Source organism: Lagopus leucura, unplaced genomic scaffold (assembly GCF_019238085.1).
Source record: "Lagopus leucura isolate 7727_CA_CO unplaced genomic scaffold, USGS_WTPT01 Super-Scaffold_100056, whole genome shotgun sequence".
NCBI lineage: Eukaryota > Metazoa > Chordata > Aves > Galliformes > Phasianidae > Lagopus > Lagopus leucura.
In genome coordinates, this window is record NW_024962302.1 from 1564422 (window position 1) to 1589859 (window position 25438).

Sequence of the window (25438 nt, forward strand, 5' to 3'; positions counted from 1 at the left end):
TCCTCCAGCACAGAGAGGTTCTGCTCTTCAGGCAATGCAGCTCCACGGTGTCGGGAGCTCCTCGTGCTGCATTACATGGGGTCTGGGGTTGCTCTCCCCCCCAGTCCCTGGGGTCCATCCTCTTCCTGTGGTCAGGTGGGAGTTTGGCTGCTCCACCTTGCTGCAGCCTTCCCGGGTGCAGAGAATTAATGAAGGAGAAGCAATTGCTGGGTTAGAAGCAGAGATGCTGGGGGCTGCTGGAACCAGGCTCCAGGAAGCAGTGCTGGCAAACCCAGCCCTGTTTACAGCATTAAAACATTTGTTGTTGTTGTTGTTATCATCATTATTATTTCCCTCCATAAACTTTTGCTTTTCCAGAAATCAGATTTTTTTTCTTTTTTTATTACTTCTACAACCCAAATGGCGTAGCATTGGCAGTATCTTACATGGGAACCTGTAAAGGCTCTACATAAACCCTTCTATTGGAGCAGAGAGAAGAGTAAAAGACATGAAAAAAAATAACAACAAAAGCCCCAGTGGAGGGGGTACGAGTATCAAATATTAAAAGAGCTTTAATATTTAGAAGGTGATACTCACTTGAGATTGAAATCAGCCCAAATTGATGTGTGCAGCAGAGACAAATATGGTACAAATCAGTTATAATAATAAAAAATCAGAACTACTTAAAAAAAAAAAAGAAGAAGAAGAAGGAAAAAAAAAGAGTATGGAGGGGAGAATAAACACAACTTCTCAACATCTAGAGGCATGGAAAATCCATCATTGCTTTGGTGCCCAGGGCAGCAAAGGTGAGGAAGAGGGGCCGGATTGCTCAGAGGTTGGAGGTTTGGGGCTGTGGATGGCTCTTGGTGCCAACAGGGGGCCTTGCTTTGGGCAGAGACTGGGGTGGGGGCTCTGGAAGGGAGAGAACTCTCTGAGGCTGCGATGTTTCAGCCCTGGGGGTTGCACTTGGGCTAAGCTGGCCAACACTGGGGGAGTCTGGCTTCCAAAAGGACAAGTGCCATCGCTGGGAGCTTCCACCCAAAACCTGATGGGATCGAGTCGTTCAGTGCACGGTGAGTAAATGGGAACTGAGTCAAAAGAACAACAACCACAAAACCCCATCAAACAAGGGGTTGAATGCTATTTCCATCCTGGCATGTCAGATCTCTTCTTGAAGCGATGGACGCATTGGGGCAGGTTGTATGGCAGGTGTTGGAAGCTTTTGTTTCTTTGCTGTCACCCCTCTTTCTCTCCTCCACCTGCAGCTGATACGCCCCACAGATCGTTTGCTTTTCTACTTTTTAGATAAATTTGGCCCATTTGAGAGAAGGTGGTCACTGGCATTAGCTCCACACTGGGAGCGTTTGAGCTGCACGATGTGGATTTGGGATCACTGCACATCTATCCAGGAGCAAATAGAGGTATTGGTGGCAAAAGGCAGCGTGAATTATAGTCCTCTTCACCATCAGAGAAAGCTATGTCTGGAAAATGCCTTTGCTTTCCTTCCCCCAAAGAACAGCCTGTTTTGATAAGAAATTGCAGCTTCTTCCTCTTAGTAGAAACTGGATCAAAACCAGAGGAGATGCCAAAAGACTGCCTGCTCAGAGCCTTGTGGTCTCTTTTTTTTGAAGAGGAGTAAGAAAAAGAGGAAAGCAAACGAACAAACAAAAAGAAAAAACGTCCAAGAGTTTTTCCAAACCCAATTGGGATATCCTTATGGCATTCCAGAAACAGGAAAGGACTCAGTGTGTTTTCTGGAAAGAAGTTGCCATTGACAGCAGGGTGGAATCAGTGATCCAAGGAAAATGAATAAATAAATAAAAATCTTTCTTTCCATCTTTTTATCCATCCAGGTCCAGCTGCTCCGGGCTCTCCAACACATCCCAGCAAGCACTGACACGCTTGGCCATGGGATGAGGCTCCATTTCCATCACCTTGCCCCAAATCACCCCCGATGGAGGATGATGAGGTCTCTCTGCCCCAGTCTCACTGGTAGCTCCTTGAATGTCGTTGGCTGATGATCCAGTTGGGATCGACCTACAGCGGGACCCCCGCGGGCACCCACCTCCCCTCACCATCCCCATCCAACGCTGAGAAAGGTTTGTACTCACCTGGGTCAGGAGCAATGCACTCGCATTTGTACATGGTCACATAGTCTGGCTTGAAGTCCGAATTGATGGGGTAGTACTTAAAGGCCCCTATCATCTTCTTGATGGCATCGTAGATGAAGATGAAGCTGATGAGGGTGGAGAAGCCTTCCTCTGTGAAGCGGGTGATGTACTTTATAATGAAGCTGGCGTCAGTGGCCACCAGGATAAGGCACTGTAGGGCAGAGTGCAGGCCGATCCAGAGGCGGAACTCCATGTAGTCGATGCCATTACCTCTGAAGGCAGGCAGAAAATGAGAGCAGCTCAGGAACACGTTGGATTGGGGGTCAGACCCCATCCCGGTAACGGAGTTCCCAATCCCTCTGGCATCACTCAGCACCTACTTGCTGAAGTCAAAGAGCAGCTTCTCAAAGATGAGGATGGGGCCGGTGCTGCTGAGGATGATGAGCGGCTGCCCAGCAAAGAGGCAAAACATGGAACCTGCCATTGCTGTGCCAAGGAAGCTCTCCATGACACCCTGGGAACAGATTAAACCCAGGGTTACGTAGTGCAGTGCCAGGTTACATCCCCAGGTAGAGATGGGAATTACGGACTCCTATTTGGACTCACATAGGGTGGCTTGGGATCATGTTCCCTTGCTCTTGGTATTATCGCTGATATGGGCTTTCCCATCCTCCAAGTATCTGGGGACAGCCTCCCCAGAGGAGGTTTAGCTTGGATATCAGGAAGAACTTCTTTACAGAAAGGGTTGTTAAGCACTGGAATGGGCTCCCCAGGGAGGTGGTTGTGCCTCCATCCCTGAATGTGTTTAAAAATCATCTGGATGTGATGCTCAGGGACATGATTTAGTGGTGGGTTGTTAGAATGTGGTTGGCCTTGATGATCTTTAAGGTCTTTCCCAACCTGAGCAATTCTATGATTCTATTCTATGACTTGGGAATGAATTTCTACCCCTAGCATCAAAGATTGGCACGGCTCCCACTCCATTCCATCTCATCCCCATTTGCCTTTGCTAAGCCAAAGTGACCCCTGTCCTTGGACCCCACCTGGTAGTTGTCTGTTGCATCTCCAAGCAAACCCCCAAATGTGATGGCATTGGTGATGCAGCCCAGGTAGATGAAGAGGATGGCAGAAATGGACTGGATATGAAAGCCTTCATAGAAGTCACTTGGGAACCAGGGAAGCTTCCTCTTGATATCCAAATAGAGGCCACCACAAAACCTGTGGAAATAAAACCAAGGATGAGATCCAAAATGCGTACAGCACTGTACAAAATTCCCATTAGGAATTCACCCCTCTGCACCCTTGGAAGCCACAGGATGAGCAGCAGGAGATGCTGATGGGTGCCAGCACCCTCTGGGGTTTTTGGGTGGCCAGGTGATGCTCACCTCCCAGTCCACGCGAGCTCTTCCCCAATTTCATGCACTTCAGGCATCTCCCCATCATCACTGCCTCCTCCACCGCTCCCAGCACCTGCCCCTCCAGCTGTGCCATTCATTTGCCCCACTTCATTCAATGAGAAAACTGATTTCCTGTGGGAATTATTATTACTGCAGAGGTTACACACAGGGATGAGGACAAGCATCTCCAAAACGAGAGAGATGGAGACAACCACAGGGCTGGGGCCAACCCCATGTCTCCCACTCACCTCTTCTCAGCTGAGGGCACTTTTTTGGGTGGCTCGATCCTAATGTTGGGGTCCCACTCGCCAGGTGGCAGGACAATGACTTCATCCAGAAATTCATCTATGCCAGCAATCAGGTCTTCTCTATCTCGGGCTTTGTAAGCAACGTCACTGAAGAGCTAAGGGTCAAGAGAGCTGTCAGTCTGGGGACAGAGCCCATATGTGTCCCCCCCCCCCTCCACGTCATTATGGATGTTTAAAGTTTGTTCATTTGAGCAATAGGATGCAAACTGCATTTTTCTCTCAGCTCTGAGCAAGAGGGCTCCCAGCAGGGCCAGGTTTGGCATTTACTCACATCATCCACCATGAGGGTCGCGATGGCTCTGCCGATCTCATTGTAGGATTTGGCTTTTCCTGCGGGGCCCAGGAGAATAAAGAGGAATCTGGGAAGGGAGTGGCACCGTGTTGGCATCCTCACACTGCCAAATCCCCTGTTGCGAGACCACCAGGCTCACCTGGTGGGGACGGGCACCTCCGTCACCCCTCCCAGCATGGTTGCCTGGAGCAGCCGCACGAACGCTACGAAGGGCTTCTCAAGGAATTCCACTTCTCCCACCAGCACGTTGGAGGCCTCCGCATCCTTGGGGATCTTCTTGATGAACTTGTTTTTCAGCTGTTGGGGAAGATGAGGTAGGGAAGAGAGCGGTTGCTAAAATCCAACCCGTCCTCCTCTCCTGTACCCTGACTACGAACACTAAAGCTGCAGCACCAGGTAGGGCTGCGGGCTTCAACCTCAGCTCTCTGATGCTCCTGGGATTCCCAAGGGATGCGAGGGCCATTTCCACAAATAAAACAGGGAGAATTCATAAAGCTGAATCTGTGAATTTCAACAGCAGCTCTAAGCCCAAGATAAACTTGGGAGCACGCGCTCCGGGCTGCTTAATGCAAACGTGCACCTCCATGTTTTGGAAAAGGTGCTTTGCTGTGCTGGGGTCTTAGCAAGGAAAGTCCACGGCAATCCCCAGACTGACTGCATAAAATCTAAGCCAAAAATACTGATTCTGTGGGAAGCCTGCAGGCGTCTCTCTAAGCCTGCTTGCAGCCCCGTAGCCCCAGGCTCCCCTGGAAGGCTGAGCCACCACTTGCTGCTTTGCACAGGTGGATTGAGCTCCGTCTTTGTAGCTTTGTAGTCTTGTTTGCACACATTCCATCCTCAGAGCAGGAATGGATAATGCAAGCAGGAAAACTCCACCATGGATTTTTTTCCCTGGGTCTCTTCTCCCCTGCAGCTCTTTCATTATTAGCCCAAAATGGTTCAATACAAACTGAGGCAGGGTGTTATTATAATCTATATGCCAGCATGAGGGGAGGCATGTGAGTCGGGCAGCAAGCTCTCCCTTTCTAATCCTTTAAACCCGAATGGAAAAAAAAAAAAAGAAAAAAAAAAGGAAAAAAAAGAAAAAGAAAAGAAAAATAATAATAAACCAATTCCTCCAATGCAGCTTGGAACAAGCAAGAGCAGGAGTTAACTGTGGCCACTAAGCTTCATGTAACATTGAACAAGTCCCTTTGTAGCAGGCCTACAGAGCGATTATGTCCAGCACTCTTGGTACTACATGCTTTGCATATTTTGGAATTAACTCTCTGCATCCCACCACTGGAGGCTGGTATTTGGGGTCCATTGCAGGGCAATTTGCTTGCTTCATTGCAGCTGTAATATAGGAAGGTGCACTGCAAAAACTTCTTTCTGTGAGCTGTCTCTCATGCACCATGGCTTCCTCATCCTGCTGCTCCCTCCTCATGCCCAGTGCCTGGGTTTGGGGACGTGCCACGTGCTGGATGGCAGCGAGCATCAGAAGAGAAGCAGGCAGAGGGGACACCATCCCTTTTGGCAGACATATGACATATTTCAAAGCCAGCACTAAAGGGTGAGGTCAAGCTTGGTGGTGTTACCATGGCATGAAGAGCCCCAGAGCGTTATGCTCAGGCAACCCAGGAAAATGGGGATTTCCATCCATTGCATCACATCAGATAAGAGCATTGAGGATGTCCCTTGGGGCAAGGCAACCACTTACACCACACTGTACCCTGCAAATCCCTGCCAGACCCTTCCATCCCCACTCTCTGGGCTGGCTAATTAGCTCACAGCTGACAGATTTTGTACTCAACCTGCACAGTTTTAGCCCTTGTGCCATGTTTCCCCCAATCAGCATTGCTTCTGGCTCCAGCAGCTGTACTTCAAATATATCCACCAGATGCCTCAGGTCAAACACACAAAACACTGAAAGCTGTAGGAAAACATCAAATGTATTTCCCAGGACTGAATTGCAAGCTCCATCCTGTAAGCCATATGTTGGCAGGATGGCACAGGAAGCATGCCTAATTACTGCACTGCTCTTGCAGACAACGGATTTTAAATACAGCATTAAACCTCTCTGGGCTGTATTCTTGTTTGCAGCCCCTAGTACTGGCTGGGATTTAGCACAAGCAAGCTGCCTGCACCCAGCAGGCACTGTTTTGGATGTGTTCACACATGCACTGTCAAACCCATTTCCTTTCCTATGTTTTCACCACACGTAGAATCATTAAGGCTGTGAAAGACCACTGAGATCCCCAAGCCCAACCCATCCCACCATGCACACTGACCACGTCCTTCAGTGCCACATTTACCCTTTTCTTGAACACCTCCAGGGATGGTGACCACCACACATCTCCAGGCAACCTCTGCCAGTGCCTCAACACCCTTCTTGAGAATAAACTTTTCTTAATATCCAACCCCATCAAGTCGACCATCCCCCTACCTCCACAATTCCACCACTAAACCACATCCCTAAGTGCCACATCTGCACAACTCCTACGTATCTCCAGGGATGGCGACTCCACCACTTCCCTGGGCAGCGTGTTCCAACACCCAGTCACTCTTTCCATAAGGAAACACTTGGTAGGTCAGGTTGATGACTGGACTTGATGAACTTGAAGGTCTTTTTCAAAGTAAAGGATTTTGTGATCCTATGGTTGTTTCTGGGACAGCTTCCCCATGAATGAACAAGGATCAATACGTATTCTTTTCACTAATTAGTAATTTGTGTGGTTATTGACTGCACAATGCTCACATGGACCTTAACTCTCATGGAGTCCCCACACATCACAGCTCGTTTGCAAGCAGGCCCACAGCAGCCAGTTGTGTTAGAGATGCTCCTCATTACATCGCACAAAAATTTGGGCATTATACCTGGTCAGTGCTCGGTGTGTCTGAGATATCATTCATGCTTCGGCTTTGCACGTGGCCTGGAGACAAGAAAGAAGCAGGGTGAGAAAAACTCCATACGGTGTGCAGCTGAATTTCAGCCCCACTTGGAAGAACGAAGTGGGGCAGGAGGACTTTGTCTGGATGAGGAGCTATGAGATGTGGTTTAGTGGCTTGAGGAAGCAAGGCTAATGGGAGGACAGTTGGACTGGATGATCTTGTAGATCCTTTTCAACCTTGTGATTCTGTGATTCCATGACTTCAGTCAGAACAGATCATTATTTAGCACAGCCAGGCTTGCACAAAGATAAAAGCTCAATAACAACAGCAGCTTTGCTAACACCAGCCATCCTACAGCTGCACAACACATTGGTGGCCAAAGAGGGGTGTATGGCAGGACTCTATCTCACATTGCAGCTCAGTTTTGTTTCCCCCCCCTCCCCTCCTTGCTCCTTTTTCGGATGGTTTCAGCTCCCTGCTGCCCACCCCAGCTTACGCAGGCGGCCGTAGCTCGCGCTCTGCCGCATCCGAAGGTCCTCCGTGGAGCGATGGAAGGCAGCACCTGCAGCTGGGCTGCGGACGGGGCTGCGACCTGGGAAAAGAAAGGATAGAGAGGAAGGGGGAACCACAGGGAGGGGGCAGGAGGTTCGTCATCGGCCTCCTGGTGCTGGGGTGGCCTTTATGGCACCGCTACACCCGCAGTTTGCTTTTGCCTCTGAACTCATCTGCAATTTATTCCACCCATAGTAGTTTTTCCATTAGCGAGAAATAGACTTTGCTGCCTTAAGCCTCGCGTGCTCTCCGTGCAAAGAGCCTGCACCCCCCCAGAGCCTGGGCAAGGCTCTCTTTGAGGCCATCGCTGGGTTCAGATGGCAGTTTCTGTTCCTAAAGAACCAGTGCTTCACATTTTGATTTTGAAGCCCGCAATTCTACATAGGTCACTCCAAAAGTAATGCCTGCTATTTATTTCCATGAAAACTGACACGAAGAGCACAGTAACACTCTCTGATGGAGCAGATTCTCAGCTACAAATCATGGTTTTCCAACAAAATCACCACTGTGAGCTGTAGATTTTCACCAGTGATGAATAAGAGCTTGCATGCCACCCTTGTGAAAACCTGCACCAGCAGAGGTGCTCCACTGTTGCACAGCTGCTATGACAGCATTATTGCTAGCAAAATATTGCCCCACGCAGTCCTACTTTTACTGTGCTCACATTCGGTTTGTTCTTTGTAAACATTCATAAGTGTTGGCAAATGTCAATGGGGGCCATTTTTTCCACATGGAGGAACTCAGTTCCAGCCCTTTGCTTCATCTGCACTTCCATGCCAGGAGTTCCATTCTGCCCAGCTACCCCTCTGCTGCCATCTGCCACATGGCAACAACATGTAGTGGGATATTGGTGCAAAGGGTCAACCTCCACTGCCATCCTGCCAACATCTGCTTCTGGCACTGTGGGCCAACGTGATAAAAAGTTCCCAAAGAGTGTTTTCCTTGGGGAAAACCTTCTGCTCCAGGTTTGAAGGGCTGCACTGCTTCTCTCTGAAACACCAGCTGCAACCACAGCAACCGTCCTCTTTTTCTATACAACCCAACACCAACGCAACTGGAAATAAGGATGGAACCTGGTACGTCCTGTATTTCTGTGTGCCAGCAGTATTTATTCTGGCATTGAAGATTTCCTGTTGGCACAAGAGACGTGAGGACACACCTGTCCCTGCCATCAACCACCTTTGTAGCTCCTCCTTGCTACTCCTTGTTGTTCCTCCTTGCAAAGTCAAAGCAATGCCATCATCTTAGCAAAACACAAGAAATGAATGAAAGAAACCCTTCTTCTCCATATCTACAGGGAGTAACTACAAAATTTCCAAATTGTGTTCTGTTTTGAGAGCTTCTGGACAAATATTAGCTCCAATATCCAGTCCTGTGATGTGGATGATGGCTGCTGTAAAACCTCGGGATGCCCATGGGGTGGATATATTGCTTCCTGACAGCCTCTTCCACGTGCACTTTGGGTTCTGCTGTTTGTGTCTGCCCAGAGAGCAGCTGTAGCCTGGCAAATCCTGGGCTCCACCAAATGAGCTCCATTTAAATCTAAGTAAATAATCTAGCGTGAAAACAAACAAATCCCCTTTTATAAGGGCTCAGAAATAGGCAGGTTCAGTGACGGAGCAGACTGGATTTGTCTGTAGGCTGCTTGCCCCTTGGCCAAGTGACCGCCAATGCTTCTGTCCACCTCAGCAGACACTTCTCTGGCTTTTAGCTTCCATGACCTGCCACGCTCAGCGGGTGGCAAAACTTCTGGGGTCTTTCCTGCTGCCATAAACAGTTTTATGCCCCAGATGGTTGGCGTTTCTGCTTCTTTGTCTCCTGAGATCTGCTTCCCCCAGGGACTGCTAAGTGAAGATTGAAGGATGCAATTGGGATGCAACAGGGATGCCAACCAGCTACTAGATGGTTCCATTAGTCTTTCGCCCCTATAGCACTCACTTGTGTTGGAGGACACCGACTTGCCGATGTCGGCCAAGGAGCGGTGGATTGGCTTCTTGGTCTGGTGGCGGTGCTTCCTGAGGAGCACGTAGCTGATCTTTTCCCTCAGCTCAGGTTTGAGCAGACCGTCCTCTATCTGCTTCTCAATGACATCGTCTGAAAGCATCAAACGAGGGAGAGTCACCCCACTGCAAAACCTTCTCCCCCTTCCCAGAAACCTAAAAAGCCATCGACTCTTACTGGACCGATCTGATGGCTTTCAACTGCCATCTTCACTTCCCTTGGTGCGAGTCACTGCTACCTGCAGATTCATACCTATGATTTGGGGCAAAGAGTAACCATCGAGATCCAGGAGCACCGTTCCTGTCTGCAGGCACGTCCGCAGCTCAAACAGGCTGTGCAAAGACAGCGTGGACACGTGGGGTTTGCTCCACCTTTCCCCGCCTTCCTCCACCTTTTCTTCAAACTTTATCCACCTGAAACGACAGCAGCACAGCTGGGAATGGGCCTGGAGTGGAGCTGCTGTGCGAGGGGAAGAAGTGAACTGCATTTCTTCAGGAAGTTTACAAACCTGAGTTAATTCATCACCTCCTCCTGCAAAGGGTTTGCTCGCTGTTCAGGGTGAGAACAGAGAAATGAAGCCACCTCATTCTCATTGCTTGTGCAGTTGCAGAGTGGAGCAAAACCAACTTGTCTCCACCACACAGCCCTGCAGCTGACAAACTCCTGGTATTGATGTGGGAGGTTTTCCCACAGAGCTGACCTTGCCTTAGCCAGGCTCTGCACTTACACAGAGTGGCAGAACTTCATCTCTATGCATGCAGGGATGCATAAACCCACAGTGTTGCATCTTTTTAACATCTTAGCGATGCTCAAAATTCAATGCAATTCATTCCCAAGGTGGGAGAGGAGAAGGTATGCAAGCTCCTGTCCCTTGGAAATAAGCCCTTCTGCCTCCATTCCTTCATTTCACAACCCAGAGACATTGAGGCAGATCTGGGGGCAGTGGTTGATTTCTTCCAGCTCCCTGGGAACAGAGCACTTGGAGAGACGTCAATTTGGGGAAGAAAGCTGCCTTTTTATTCTTTTTTTTTTTTTTTTTTTTTTTTTTTTAAAGCAGGTCTGCAGGCTCCATGGATTAGTCCTGGCAAGGCTCAACCTTGCAACTTCTAACTGCTACAACGTGGATTTGGATCCCTGCTGCTGCAGAGGGCACAGACAGAAGGGTGCTGGAGGAGCATGGCTTCTGGGAGTCTCTGATGGCTCATGGAGAGCCTGGGACTGTGTGAGCTGCAGGAGGTGCATTAAAGTGCTGCTGGAAAGAGAAAATGCAAGGAAAAAAGGCCACAAAATACCACCTGGGAGTGCCAGGAATGGAATATGCAATGGACAGAAATCCAGAGCTTGTCCCTAAGACCAGCACTGCATCCGTGGCTCCAAAGCTCCTCATCTCAATTTATTCGCAGGAACCCCTTCTGCAGCCTTCCAAACAACACTGCTTTTATTGGGAGGAAGTTCCAGCTTCTCCCTGCCCCAGCCATAGCACCACTAAGACACATTGCTCACCCAAAGCCGATTAGGTTGGTTTTCCTTTCTCTTTTGCCCCATTTTCCTGCCGAAGGTGGGTTAGCGTGCATGCACTGCTGTGAGAGCTGCTCCGGATGGCGTTGGGACCTGAGGCACGTCTCCTCTGCCCTGGGAGCAGCACCCCACGATGCCTTTGCAAAAGCTCCAGCAAAACCCCCACCTGCTGTGCTCATTTCTTTGTTTCCCCTCTCAGGGACTAAATCCCACAGCGGGGTTTGGCCACAGGTAGTGCAGCCGTGCCAAGGAGCAGCTCTCCTGCAGCTCAAGAGGTTGAACTGCTCCTCAGTGGAGAGAGGAAATCTGGGTACTGAGAACTCCATTCTCATGGGAGGGATTTGGAAACCTTCGTGCCAACATCGTGCCTGATGAAAAGCCCAATGCATTGGGATTTTTTTTGTGTGTTGAGTGCTTTTGGGAAGGGGGGGGTGATGTGCACATGTAACACAGCCATACCAAATGGGGAGGAAAATATATATCATCAACAGCATCTCTGCAATGCTGCTTCTAGAGCAGGGCTGGCAACCAGGAGAAAAGGGGATTTGCAGAGCTATTTAGGAGGCTAGGTTAAAAAAAAAAAAGAGGTTTTGGGTAAAACAGTGAATGTGCCAACACCAGTTACTGAGAAGTAGGGAAATTCTAAGTAAAACTGTCCCAAAGTCCCTGTGATGTGGGTTGATGGGGGAAAGGATGAGTGGAAGAGACGTAGCAGGCAGGAGGGGAATATGTAGGTGTATCCAGGGGGGAAGAGCCCCAGCTCTGGGATTGATACAGCCTGGGGAGATGTGGGAAAGATGGGAATTCTTCCTTCCCTCCTCTACACCTTCAGCAATGGCCCAGAGAATGCTGTGCTCTCTGCATTTCCCTGCACTGGACATGACCAAAAGCCAAAAGGATTGTACTTAACCTCATTGAAACAATGCTTATCTACTGACTCACTGCACAGGGCAGTGTTTCCAGCTAGGAACAGCTGGGGTTGGCTATGGCTGATGCATTTCTGACTTCAAGGGTGGCTTGTCTCACCTGGCTGACTCCTTCCACTCCATCTCCTCCCCGTCGTGCTGCAGTGTGTCCATCTCTGTGAAGAGTGTGGGGTTGGGGGGCTCATCGTCATCACCCAGGATGTAACGGAGACGTTCAGCAGCTGGAGACACTGATGGAGGGGGGGAAAAAACGTTGTGAAAAGATGAACTCCAGCCAAGCCCTTGCAGGAAGGGCCCAGCAAGAAAAGGAGATCGATTTGTTGGGTTCTATAGGATGCCAGGGTTCAAAAATAAAAATGAGAGGGACTTTGAGCAAAACGTTGAAGGTGCCAAGCAGTTATTGAAGAGTGTGGCATCTCTGAGTATATCTGTCCCAAAATCTCTGTGCAAAGAGATAAAAATTGATTGGAAAAGACCACTATCATCCAGTCCAACCATCAACCCATCCCTCCCATGCCCACTAAAGACATGGGATGCTGAAGGAAAGGGTGAGAGAAATGGGTGTAGCAGCCAGGAGGGTAATATATCCCTATAAATTTACATATACACACCTATGCACTACCTAGTGGGCACTGGGCAGGTTGTGAACTGCAGAATGCAACCAGCCCTACATGCAGTGCAATCAAATTCTCAGCCCAGGAGCATTCTGCACCTCATTTCCATGGGATCTCCTGCATTTTTTCCCCATCCATGGAGTTTGCCAGGTCAGAGCTGCCTGTCATCAGCAACCAAATCCCCATCCACATCATTACGCTCTGGCACTGCACATCAGGATGCACGACTGCTCTGTGTAGAACTTTCCCTCCAGCTTCCAACCCCCCTTTTCAAGAGGAATGATCCAAATTTACCATTTCTGCAGGAAAATCCGCCTCTTTTGCCACAAACTGCAGGCTGGGTTGGGAAGAACCCCCCCCTGCCTCCTGTTTCCCTCTGTTTGGGCAGCACAGTCGCAGCACATCACCCAGCTGCCAACCTCTGTGGCTCAGCCCATTCTCAAATAGCGTTGAAAAAAGGTTTTGTGCCTTCGAGGCGCTCAACCCAGATGGACACAGGGCGGCTTGGGCCGTTCTTCCTTTCCCCATAGCTGCCCAGCTATTTGAATAAGAGGATAATCAGCCCTACGCCAGGCTCCGTGGAAATGGTGTATTTTTAATAAAATCTTGGGTCTTAGCCCTCACCTAATATGGCAGGAGTTAATCCAGCAATGAAAATGTCTTTGTTAGCAGAATCCTCCTGTTCCCAAACCCTGGAATAAGAAAGTCGGGTAATGCAGCACACGGCTCATTAAGTTGCCATGCAGAGGACAAACTCACAGCGCTGCTGGAGCATTGCCTTGTCCTGCCAGCAGATCAGCTGAAGGCCGAGTTGTGGCCACTGGGAAAGAATAGGATGTCCCTTGAAGTCCAGCTCAGCCTGCTTAACTGCTTAAGCACTTTAAGCCACACCACCAGGGCTAAAAGCCCTGTTGTCAAGTCCTCCTTGCACTTCCATAATGTTGATTATTAAGATCCTTAATATTCCTGTTAATTTTAGAGGTGGGCTACACGCCTGGATGCATACAGGATCTTTATCCTCCAATTATCCTCCTTTATCCTCATGGCATCATTACAGAAGACTTCTAGGATCCCAACCCATCAGTGCCCCCTGGCCATGTCCCCAAGTGCCACATCTCCATGGTTTTGGAGCCCCTCCAGGGCGCCAGCACCTCCCTGTGCAGCTGTGCCACTGCATCGTTGCTCTTTCTCAGAATTTTTCCCTGATATCCAACCTGAACCTGTTCCATTGCAGCTTAAGGCCATCACCTCTCATCCCATTGCTGTTACTGGGAGCAGAGACCAACCCCACCTCACCACCACCTCCTTCTTTTCAGGGCGTTGCAGGGAGCCGTAAGTTCACCCCTGCACCTCCTCTTCTCCAGGCTGAACCATCCCAGCTCCCCCAGCTGCTCCCCATCAGACTCGAGTTTTCTTTGCAAAACCTAAATTCACCACAAACCTTAAACGTTGCCATGAGCTGCACTGCAACAGAACGAGCTGCTGGGAATGCCCTTTCCAGGTGGCATCTCCAGATGCATTACAGAAAGGGGATTTTCAGTTTTCCAGGAATGGGTCAGCATGGGGTGCAGCTCCATCTCCTTTGTGACCACTGCTCACAGCACTGCCCATATTCCCACTGCCAGCTGAAGGAATAGCCTTGTCTCTCAACATGTGCCATGGCTCCTTGCTGAAAGGTGGATCAGCGTGCATGGAGCTGCTGAACCTCCCACAAACCACTGACCCAAACAAAGAACTGACTGCTGAAGCTCTGTGCCACAAACCCTTATGATTTGTTCACCTGGAGGACGCTCCTGGCCCAGCACCAGGCTGCAGATTTTTGCCCCTTCTGCAAACATGATCCAGCCACAAAATTAATCTCGGAAATCACCAGCTTGGGAGGATATGTTGAACAGTGGCATCTCCTCAGAGGATGTGGGCAGGGCAGGGAGCTGCCATTCACATCCATCCCATCTTGCTGCTCTCCCAGTTTGCTACTGGTCTGTGTAGCAACATCCCCTGAGGATGCTGTGTGCTGGAGGATGTGGTTTGCATTTGGGAAATGCAACACTGCTGCAGAGACACCCAGAACCAGCACCTACATCTTACAAGACATCACGGAAACAAGATATCGTGCACACGATAAATCTGTACCTCCCTCAATCAACTCTTAAGGTGGAAAGATGCTCACAGCTTCTCTGTTCCAATTTACACCCAGCAAATCACTTTCAGTTCAAGCTGCAGTGGATCCAAATCAAGCCCAGAGATGTGAGACCATCTCAGCATTAACACTGATGATTCAGGATAGTTGTATGCACAAAAGAGCTGAGGTTTCTGTGGGTCATTGCACGGGACAGATGAGTTACACCAACTGGAGGGGCACAGAGCCCTTCACACCACACAGTGGAACCTCAGCCAACAGCACCTACCCAAACCAACAACCTCAATGAGCCCCAAATGCAGAGTGAGAAGTAAAGATAGGCTGATGCCCCGTGGGGAGGGGGAAATCCATGGCTGCTGCTCGTGGATAGCAACTGGCAAAGGTACTGCATGACCCCACACACAGCTCCCTTCACAAGCTCCCATTCAGGCTGTCACACGTTGATCACCCACTGTCACTCCACAACAGCCTTTTTCCTGAGTTCCGTGGCTCAGAATGGATCTTCCTCCCGCAAATAACACCAGACCAGGGCGTGCATTCCATGCGACCAGGAGCTCTGCTCCCATTCATTTCAAGAAATCAGATGGCCCCAGGTCTGGATTTATCCTCCCAAACACTGCCTGTGCTGCTTCCCTGAGCTGGGACAGGTGCTGACAGAGGTGTGTCCCCCCCCCCCCCCCCCCCGGCTCCATTTGGAGATGTCCCCAGGCTCATCCCAGCTACTGCCATCACCAGGACTTGCGCCAGCCTCACGTTGACCCCAGGGAGAAGCAAAGCCCAAAGCAACGGGGACTTTCCTCCCTTCCCCTCCTGCTCCCTCCGCCGTGACCACAGAGGAGGAATAGCACACAGTGTTGGCTCCTACCTGGAACGCTGTCCTTTTTTTCCCCCATTTCTTCCCGTCGAAACAAACCTTCCCTGCGCAGCACAAAAGCCCCAAAACTTCCTCCTTTATCCACTCAAGCCCGTTAAACTCCCAGGCTTAAGGAGCAGATTATAGAGAATATAAAGCACTTTCCTCTCCCTTCAGCTCTCATGACGGGAAGTTACCAAATCAAGCGAGATGCGTTCAGGAGAGGTGAGCACTTGGGAGCATGTGTGGCAGCAGGGCCAGGGGAGGGAGGGGAGGGATGGCAGAACAAAACCCAGGGACGGGTCTGGGGTTGCTTTGGGGGAGGTGGTTTTCTTTCCCTCCACTTGGAGCCAAGTGGGAAAACCACCTGCAGTGTTTCCTCTGAGTTCAGGCTGCAAACACTGAACTCTGAACCCACGCAAAAAGCTGGAAAATGTTTCCCTCTGTGGGGAAAACCACGGCTGAGATCCCTCCTGCGCTGCTGAGACATGGCAGCAGAGCAGTTGGTTTGACATAAAGCCAAACACAAAGTAAATAAATCAAGAGATCAACGAACACTTTGCTGTGCAAAATGTTCATCTTTGATAAGGAGAATTATGGAGGCTGGGTAAGGTCCTGAGTGACAGACTAAAGGGAACAAAGTTGGGGCTGGAAAGGGGGGGGGAGTTGGATGTTTGCACCCCCAAGACATCGCTGTACAACTCCATGCAACCTCCCAAGAGCAAGGAGGATCTCTTTTCAGACTACCCATCACACAAGCAGTCCCAAATATTGCTTCATGCCCTGTGCACAGCTCTCAGACATCGGGAAAATCAGAGCAGAAAGCAAAAGTCAAGCAGGAAACGCAGCAGGGCGAACACGAGGGTGATTTACCCCCGATTTACATCACACCGCAAAACCCCTCCTGCTTTCTCAGGAAGCCAGAGGACAACTCACTGGTCCTGCTGGCGTTATCATTGCCGCTCTCGTAGCAGACGTGGCCGCCGTCGTCGGTGTCGGAGCGCTCCTGCCGCTCGTAGTGCCGCTCGCTCTCGCTGGTCCGGTCCCGGCTGGAGGCGGATCGCCGCCGACGCCGCTTCCTCCGGTATCCCCGGGGCACCGGTACCCCGATGTAGATGGAATGGTAATCTGGGATGGGAAGAAAAGAATCAGAAAGCGGGTCTGAGCGTTTCTAGCCTGTAAAGCCTTCCGCTCAAAGCATCCGCAGCCCAGAACGCTGGGCGCTCTGGAAGGTCCGGCCGCCACACGACGGGGATGCTCGCTGTGTCGCTCACCTTCTTCATCGTCGTATCTCCTCCTCGAGCTGCTCAGCCCCCTCTCGCTCAGCCCATCCTCATCCTCCAGCATGGTCCTGACTTGTGGTGAGAGCTGAACGGGGAGTCAAGGGCAGAGAAAGGGGAGAGGTGGTGAGAAGTGCCGGGAAGCAGCCCGTGCTACGGGTCATCCCTGCTACGGGAAGCTCTTGCATGTGGCCAAAACCCCAGGGACCTTCCCGGAGGGCTGAGGGCACACTGGGATCTGCCACCTCCTGCAATGTGCTGACCCTCCCCCATAGCAGCTCAGCCCTGCCTCACTCTGCACCATCGCTGCCCCCCCGCCCCATCCCCACAGCTCAGAAATGGATTTGACTGGGGTGACATCTCCATCCTTCCCTCCTGCTGCTGGCAGGAAGGTGTAAGCGATTATTAGAAGGATTTCCCAGTATGATGCTGCAGACCTGCTTGGCTAACAGAGCTGCTGCAGTGGGGCTGGCTGGGGAATAAACAGATATTTAACTTCTAGGGGGATGAGCACAGCTAAAAGGGGTTGTGTCAAAGCAGAGTTTGCCTTTCCCCGTATCCTGAGCACAATCTGATTTTCTGCTGCACACGTTTCCACTTCCAGATATCTTCCTACAAACCTACGCTTTTATTCCCCATGTGAGATTATTTGGATTTTGCCATGGACACTAATTAATCTTCCTAATTATCTGACCTCCAGGGATTGTCTTTCACACTTGACTTGGACGGGGGAATGGTTACTACTAGTGGCAGCCCAGTCGATGCCTCCCAAAGTCACTTTGAGAGCAGCTCTCTCTGCACCCCCTGCTCTGCCTGCCTGCATCCACGGCAATTTACTGCCATTCATCTCCTGCAGGGAAGCAAAATCCCAATTCAATCCCAAAAAAGTTTAAAATAAAAAGCAAACTAAATGTGCACACAAGGAGCCAGAAGGATCCTTTGCTGGCCAGGTCAGCTCTGCTTGAGTTGCTGCATTATTGACTTGTTTTTCCCTAAGGCAGAGACCACCTTGTGACCAACACAGGCTCCAGCCTTAGCTAATTGCCTCCCGAAGACATGAAGACACTCCTGATCTAACAGATTTGGGGTTTTTGACCACATTAGTCCAACAGTTCTTGCTCAGGTGTAGGAATCAATCAATTTTAAGGGTCAACAGCTCTGGGTGGACAACCATGCCCCAAACCTGGCTGTATTGGAGGATAAAACCCATCAGCTGCGAGCTTTGGCTTCCTGCAAATAACATTATGGGGCTAAATTTGGGGATTCAGGAAGCTGATGCTGGCAAGAGAAACAGCATTATGCTTACCCAGCTGTGGGTATAAATAATTTTGCTTTAAAACTGTTGCAGCAGATGAATGCCATGAACCCCCCCAAGAGATTTCCCCAAGGGCAGCAGTGTTGGGTGTGGATGGGGACACGCAGCCCTCCTGCTGGGTTTACATTGCTAAGAAATACAAATTATTTTATTTCTTTTTTTTTTTTTTACAGCCTATCCTGGCCAACATGAGCTCCACCACGGCTCTGTTTGGCAGAAAAAAAAAACCCAACAAAATTCATTTCCCCAACAAAAGCACACTTTGCTAAATCCGCTGATAAATAGAAGGTCCTGACTGAAGCATCCAAGCTGTGCCTCGGGATGTTTTTCATCTCATTTTCTTACATAGGCAGTTTTATTTCCCCCCAGAAGTCTTTGCATATAAACACAAGTGTGACACAGACTAGAACTGGAGGGGAAACATGACCTAAAGTGCCGTACAAGTAAAAGGAGAGAGAAAAGAAGAGCACATCCCTACCACCCAATTAAACCCCACTATCCCCACCAGCTTTCACGTCCAGAAAAGCAAATGTTAACACCAACAAACTCACCTCTGGCTCTCCAGAAGCACTCAGAAATTGGAGGGGCTGCGCTCGGCGTGGGGATGCAGTGGGTGCTGATGGATGCAGGAGCCTGGACTGCCTCGGGAGGAAACCACTCCTGCAAACGTTGTATTGACGCCCATTGGCTGCAGTTCTGTAGCTGCCAGGTTAAAATGTATTTTTGGGTGATGCTGATCGACTTTCGGGGTAGAAAAGCATCATGGGATGCAAATAGACCTTCAGAGAGGTTGTGACATTCATGCCATGGAGACCTGGTGGCGTGCAATGATGCTTTCCAGATGGGATGTAACAATATTTTGGCTGCCAATCCCTACCATCCATGATCTGCCTCTCCTGAGTTAATTGCTACCTCTTCAATTATTGATTCCTATCAGTTTTGCCTCGATTGATGGGGAATGGGGAGAGGAACAGCTTTTGCTCTTTGGCTCAGTGCAACCTCACACACAGCAAAGAACACGAGGAAATTACTTGGGGAGGTGGGGAAGCACTGCCAAGAGGCAGAAAGCTCCTGAACCCATCAGGGACCACAGGAGCAGCCCAAGTGCCACCAAAGTCTTTGCCTTTTTGATACACGTTCCACATTTTGCCTTTGACACGTGAAATATCCACGAACTTGAGCACAAGAGAACCAACCTCTTGGCTTTGCGAGTCCATTTAACGCCTGGCTTGCTCACGCCTGTTTAGCCTTTTAACAGGAATATCAATAAATCTGCATCAAAGCAGCATCAGACACTTGGCTGCAGACAGTCCCATCGTTCAGCAAGCAAGCAGAGAAATCCTGCCTTAGGCTTTAAAGCTGTCTGATAGCAGCGCTTTTCCTCTCACCTCTCTGGCATCATCTGGAGTCTCAGCAGAAGCAAAGTCTGTTTGATGCTTTATCCCTGTTTGCTAAATGGGAATAGCAGAGCAGGGTGCCAAGCCTCCCTGCACGTTGCATGCAGTGTATCTCCACCACTCAGTGCCTGCTACAAAGCATCTCTTGTTAGTCCAGGTAGGAAAACCTGCTACATGCTGCACTCCAGCCTTCCTAGGCTCTGCGCAGCCAGGAAACGGTACAGAGGCAACAGCAGCAGCTTGTCCAGTAATAAAGAAAGAGAAAAATAACAGAATGAATTTTCCCCAGCTATTACACGGAAATTAGCCCCAAAGAGGAGGCTGGATTTATCAGCTTGTATATATAATGGTTTTATTAAGTGCCTCCCCAGAGACTGGAGGAGGAAGGAAGAAAAAAAGCAAAACCTCTGGGGCTTGTGAGATACCTGGATGAAGACAAACACCTGTTATTCCTTAAATGATCGGAAGCACCTGGAGGTTTTGACCTTCTTCACCTGCAAGAAATCCCACAGTGTTGGTCACATTGCTTTAAAACCATTCAACAGCCCCACTGCTGGTTCACAGCTCCATTTTCAGTGCAATCTACAGGAATCACCTGCAAAAAGCCATTTCCAGGCTTGTGGTGGGGAGGGTTTCTCATTTGGTTAAAGGAAAAAAGTCTCAAGACAGGCAGAAGAGGGAGACAGAGCCCAGCAGTTGTGTGCATCACAGTGCATTGGGGGCCCACATTACAGAACTTGGCTCCTGGCTTCTAAGACGCCCTTATTAATAAGAAGCACATCCAATAACTGCAGCCTTTCTTTTGCTGGGGGGCGCAGCAGAAAACAAAACAAAACCACATTTTTAAGAGCAGACTTTTTGTTCTTTCCATTTTTGCTTGTGAAGTGACTTTGCCCACTTGATGGATGCAGCTGCCACCGCTGCCCTAAGGGCGCCCATGGGTTCCTCCTGGGGGAAAACATCTCCAATCAATGCCTCCTCCTCTGCACTCACCGAGCTGTGTTTGACTTTGGGCTGATGGATGGCAAAGCTTTCACCAATGGGTTACAGCTGAACCAGCACAGGGGAGCTCTGCAAGGCTTTCACTCTTGGCTTGTTTTGATACAAACGCAGCCATATTTTTGCAATCCATCTGCCCTGGGCTTTGCTCTGTAAGCGTGATTCCCAGCGTGGCCCATTTATCCCAGTCAGCATATTTAATTCCTATATCCTGAGCAATGCAGAAGGGAATGGCTGCTTTGATCACCAAGATGCTGCAGTAAAAACAGTGAATGTTAAAAAGAAAAATCCTTTCCTTGTCTGGTCTTTAGATTTGGTCTGTGAAAGAATCCTGGAATTGTTAAGGTTGGATGAGAACAATAAGATCCCCCATTCCAACCCCAACCCATCCCACCATGCCCACCAACTGCATCCCTCAGTGCCACATCTCCATGGTTCCAGAACACCTCCAGGGATGGTGACCCCATCACCTCCCTGCACACCCCGTGCCAGTGCCCAACCAATCTTTTGGAGAAGAAATTTGCCCTCATATCCAACCTGAACCTCCCCTGGCACAACCTGAGACCGTCACCTCTTGTCCTGTCTCTGCTAACTGGGAGCAGAAGCCAACCCCCTTCACCACAATCTCCTTTCTGCGGTTGTAGAGAGCCATAAGGTCTCTCAATCCTTCAGGAGGTCAGGCTAAACAAGGAACATAAGGATACCCCAACGTGCACTGGTGATGCTGCTTCCCCCCCCCGGCAACTCAACCAGCATGCAGCAAGTGCCAGTGACACTGCAAAACAGAACAGCAGTCACATTTATTGTGTAAAAACTTTTAAAAAAGAGATGTACAAATACTTCAAGTCAGCAATGTGGTAAAAGGGCCCTGGGGAGCTCATGTGCCCACACAATGCATTGCACTGCTCCAGCCTCCCAAGGCTACTTCGCAGTTTTCCCCAAAGGGATCTCCTGAACCTGAGGATGCGACATTTTCACATTCAGCATCAGCTGCCTCACTGAGAGTTTTACTCCAACCTTCTTTTTCCACCGCTGCTTTCAGCCCTCCAGCTCCTCACTTTTGGCTGTAACAGACAAGCCTTCCTCCTCTTCTTCCTCCTCTTCCTCCTCCATGGCATTGATGGGGATGTATCCTCCTTCCTTGGGCAAGCACCAGCACCAGCCCGCACCGCTCAGATCCAATGCCCCGAAGCTGAAATCACGCACCTCCAGCATCCTGAAGTCCACGGTGTCCAGCTGAGAGTAAATCTCATTGAGCTTCTGCCAATACAGCCACGCCATCACCAGGCCGACCACCTGCAAAACGCACACGTCAAAGCCACCACAGGCGTGCAAACCATCCCCAAAGGTCTTTGTGTGCAAGAGGGGCTGTCACCCTCACTCCCCAACCTGAGCAAGAGATGGGAGAGGACGAGATGCAGTAATGCCAGCTGACAGAGCAGGAGGATCTTTGCTAAATCTGATGACAGCTCTCATGACTTCCCACACTGGCCCTGACCGTGGGCCATGCTGGATATCACTGTGAGCATTGCAAAGCGAGTGGCACAGGTCTGCGTTCTGGCTAAAATTAGGGTAACGCTGCAAGCAAGGTGCCACTTGGGTTATTTCCCTGCTTGGCTGTCAGGGGAAAAAAAAAACAACAATTTAGATCTTAAGGAGGGTGAAGACAAGCATTTCCAGCAGCCCAGGGATTCAAGTCCATCACTTGATTTCCCCCGATGCTTCCTTTGGGGTGATACCTGTACCACCCATCCATTGGCATCTCCTGCAGTGCATTGCTTTGGGAGCTGAAAAAATAACATCTTTTGATCACTGAGCTGGGTCCCAGCTGATCCATTAGGGTCTGCAAAGGGGGAGTGTAGGAAAAGACAAATGGGGATGTCATGCAGCTTAAACCAGGGATCAGTGGGTACTCCCAAATGGAAAGGAGGCAAACTCCTTTTGGTGAGAACTATTGGTGACAGGTTGGACTGGATGATCTCGTAGGTCTTTTCCAACTTTGGTGATTCTATGATTCCACAGGGGAAAAAGCACATCATAAAAAGTGTTACCTGGTGAGCTGAAAGCAAACCCAGGCCAACACAAACAGCATCAGGTTCACCCATTTGCCTTTCAGGGACAGAGAAATGCTCCACCAGCCCCACCAGCAGTGCCCACTGCACAGAAGATACCTCCATACCACTCAGTCTTGGTTTTCCCTCCCCACATTCTCCTGGAGGTGGATCCAGAGGGGAAACCCACACAAAGCTGATTGCTCTTTGCTCTGCACGAAATGGGGAAAACCACATCCACTGGGGTGCTTTGCCAGCATAAAGCCCTCCCTTGAGGTCTGCTCCCCACTCTGGGTCTCAGCTTGACTCCATCAATCCTCAAACAGCATCCTGCCTATTCTACACTCCAGCTAATTAGGGCAACCAATAAGCATCTTCACCCCCTTGATAACAGGATGAATCACCAGAATAACAGGCACGGTGCAGGGGCTGCTGTGTGGTTATGGCCAGCAGGGCTCTCTCCAAAATGCAGAAAGAATGAGTGAATGCCATTAGGGTTCTTTGTTTGGGAAATAGGATTGCAGATACTGCAAGAAAAATTGGGCTGCAGGGACCTGTGGGCAGGAGGGATGCAGGAGGCCAAGGCGATGCGCGGTGCTTGGAGGCACCTTTATCTCCCTATGGAAACAAGAGAGAACACAGAGCAACCACTGCAATGCCCATGTGAAAATAAGATTGTTCTCATCCACGTCCAACAGCAGAGCCCCCAAGGACTTCAAAAGTTTTAAAATAATACTCAAATATATGCCATGCTCCAGCATTATTTACTTCTGAGAGGTCATTGGGCAGCTTAACAGCCCACTGCTGTTAGAGTGAAGGGACCAGGAAAGCAAACCTCTTTGAAGGGACGCATTTTTAGGCAAGCACATAAAATTTTTCCTCAGTTAACCAAACAGTAATTCAGGAAAAAAGATCCGTGTCTACAATAACTTGAATCCAAATGGATCCCATTCTGCAAAATCAGCCAGGTTTGGGGATGCAGCACTGGAAATTTGCCTCCTGCTTCTCTCCTCCTGATGGGACACAGCACTGGGGTGAAGCAGGGGATTTATTTAACTTCATTAAGGTACCCCATGTCCTCAGCCAGCAGCCTGCATCCCCACGCCTTCGCTCTCTTCTGAGTAATGAACCAAGTGCCATTCCAGCTCAGCTCTAAATATCCTCTTCCACTTAATGAAAATGGAAAAAGCTGTCAGGAATATAGATGAATTCAATATCCCCAGCACCAAGGGCACCATGTTTTCCAGAAGTAAAGAGACTTCTAATGGGAGTGCTGATTTTATTGTGCTGCGCTATGAAGGAAGGCTTTATTGCGGAGTTGCCACAATGGGTGAAGCATCAGATTAAAGAAAAAAAGGAAAGATAAAAAAAAAAGTTGTTCTTCTCTCTGCTTTTTCTCCTTGTCATGACTTCATGCTACCGCTGGCGGGTCACTGGAAGCAGTGATTTGCCTGTTCTTTCTGGCTGGTGTTCAGCAAGGGACAGAAAGCGCTGCTGCTGCCTCACGAGGTCCCTACTTCTCTGCTGTTTCCTATCTGTCTGTCTTCTCCCAGCTGCAAATGAGCAGCTTTGAGCTGATAAAGCAGCATCTTACTGCAGCCAATGCCCTTTTTCTCCATCTTTCAGCGTCGCCCTGGGTCTCACCCAGAAAGCTGCAGCTGAACTCTGCCCAAAGCACCCAATCTGGGCAAAGCAACCTCTGCATTTTCCTTTTCAACCAGCAAGAAGGAACTAGAGAGGGGGACCTCTGCGATCAGCAAGGGCCATCTGTAAGCTCTCCCATCCAACCCGAGCAGCTAAAGGAAATTCAGGGCTACCAGAGGGAAAAAAATGAAGCTCTCCAAAGCACAGATTGTCAGAAATTTTGCCCTTGTTCCTGACCATGAGCCACCTGGGAGGATGGAGAGGTAGGCAGCCTGATATTTTTGTTATTTAACGCAAAGACCCGATGATCACTGCTCAGTTAAACCCAGAAGGTTCCCGTGAACGTCTGCAATTCCGTGCTACTGGCTTTCTCTGGAACACCTGTGAGTTTTCTCTATGCAAAACAGCAAAAGCTCAAAAAGCAAATTAAAAACACGTTTTGATCCTGAGCCTATAATTATTTCTAGCTAACTTAGATTCGTGACACTAATTATAACTGGGCACTGTATTATGTTTTAACTATGGGTGTCTGCCTGTCCAGCTGAGCAGCAGCAGCAGGACAACATCTGCTGATGTTTCCAAACCATTGCTGCAGAAAATAAACTGTTATCGAACCTGAGACAGCAAATGTGTCACCTCGTCCACCACTGTTACTCCAAGGCACGAAGAAATGCCTTAAGAGGTACCCAGGAAAGGTGGGAAAGAGATGGTTTGGTAAGGGCAGCTCTGGGCATGGAGGAAATAATCCACTGGCCCAACAAGGGTCTTCTGCAAGCAAAATTTTCTGCAGGAAAACGCTTTTTCCTCCCAGCTATGGAGGTCCTCTCCCATTTGGGCAGCGGTAAAGCAGGATGGATGATGCTAACAAGAAGAGCTAAATCATTTTGAGCTTTCCCAGAGTTAATCAAGTAAAAGTATTTATGTTTTATTGTCTCTCCCTTCCACAAATTGGTATTTAAAGGCAGGGTTCTCACAGAGGTCACAGAATGTAGATGGAAAAATTATTTTTACTCCTTGTTCCTATTTCATTCAGCATGCATGAGCTGCCTGGGAATATAATGCCTGCCAGTCCCTGGAGCAACTTAGGTATGAAAAAGGAAACAAAACAGAAATTAATCTTGGGGGAGAGGGGAGGGGAGGAGAAAAAAGGGGAAGGGGAAGGGGAAGGGGAAGGGGAAGGGGAAGGGGAA

The 25438-nt window shown here is 49.5% G+C and overlaps 2 protein-coding genes across 3 annotated transcripts in view; both read right to left on the reverse strand.

The window, feature by feature from the left end:
• Window positions 1–20877, reverse strand: part of SLC4A5 (solute carrier family 4 member 5) — a 28075-nt gene extending 7198 nt beyond the window's left edge. Inside the window, exons 1-17 of one of the 2 annotated variants that reach the window (XM_042886263.1) lie at window positions 19980–20877; window positions 19546–19682; window positions 18709–18859; window positions 16837–16930; window positions 16499–16690; window positions 12056–12185; window positions 9764–9924; window positions 9449–9604; window positions 7455–7550; window positions 6944–6999; window positions 4227–4384; window positions 4067–4154; window positions 3736–3890; window positions 3476–3619; window positions 3134–3308; window positions 2471–2604; window positions 2091–2362 (exon numbers count right to left, since the gene is read on the reverse strand). In XM_042886263.1, the coding sequence (XP_042742197.1) occupies window positions 2091–2362; window positions 2471–2604; window positions 3134–3308; window positions 3476–3619; window positions 3736–3890; window positions 4067–4154; window positions 4227–4384; window positions 6944–6999; window positions 7455–7550; window positions 9449–9604; window positions 9764–9924; window positions 12056–12185; window positions 16499–16690; window positions 16837–16930; window positions 18709–18859; window positions 19546–19559 (2176 nt within the window). In that variant the 5' untranslated portion in view covers window positions 19560–19682; window positions 19980–20877. Of the gene's footprint in view, window positions 1–2090; window positions 2363–2470; window positions 2605–3133; window positions 3309–3475; window positions 3620–3735; window positions 3891–4066; window positions 4155–4226; window positions 4385–6943; window positions 7000–7454; window positions 7551–9448; window positions 9605–9763; window positions 9925–12055; window positions 12186–16498; window positions 16691–16836; window positions 16931–18708; window positions 18860–19545 lie in introns of both variants that reach the window. The other variant, XM_042886264.1, reaches the window with a different exon arrangement.
• A 457-nt stretch (window positions 20878–21334) lies between these two features.
• LOC122188198 (tetraspanin-15-like) overlaps window positions 21335–25438 on the reverse strand; it is a 44817-nt gene continuing 40713 nt past the window's right edge. Inside the window, exon 8 of the mRNA XM_042886307.1 lies at window positions 21335–21849. Within this exon, the coding sequence (XP_042742241.1) occupies window positions 21592–21849 (258 nt within the window). The 3' untranslated portion in view covers window positions 21335–21591. The remainder of the gene's footprint in view (window positions 21850–25438) is intronic.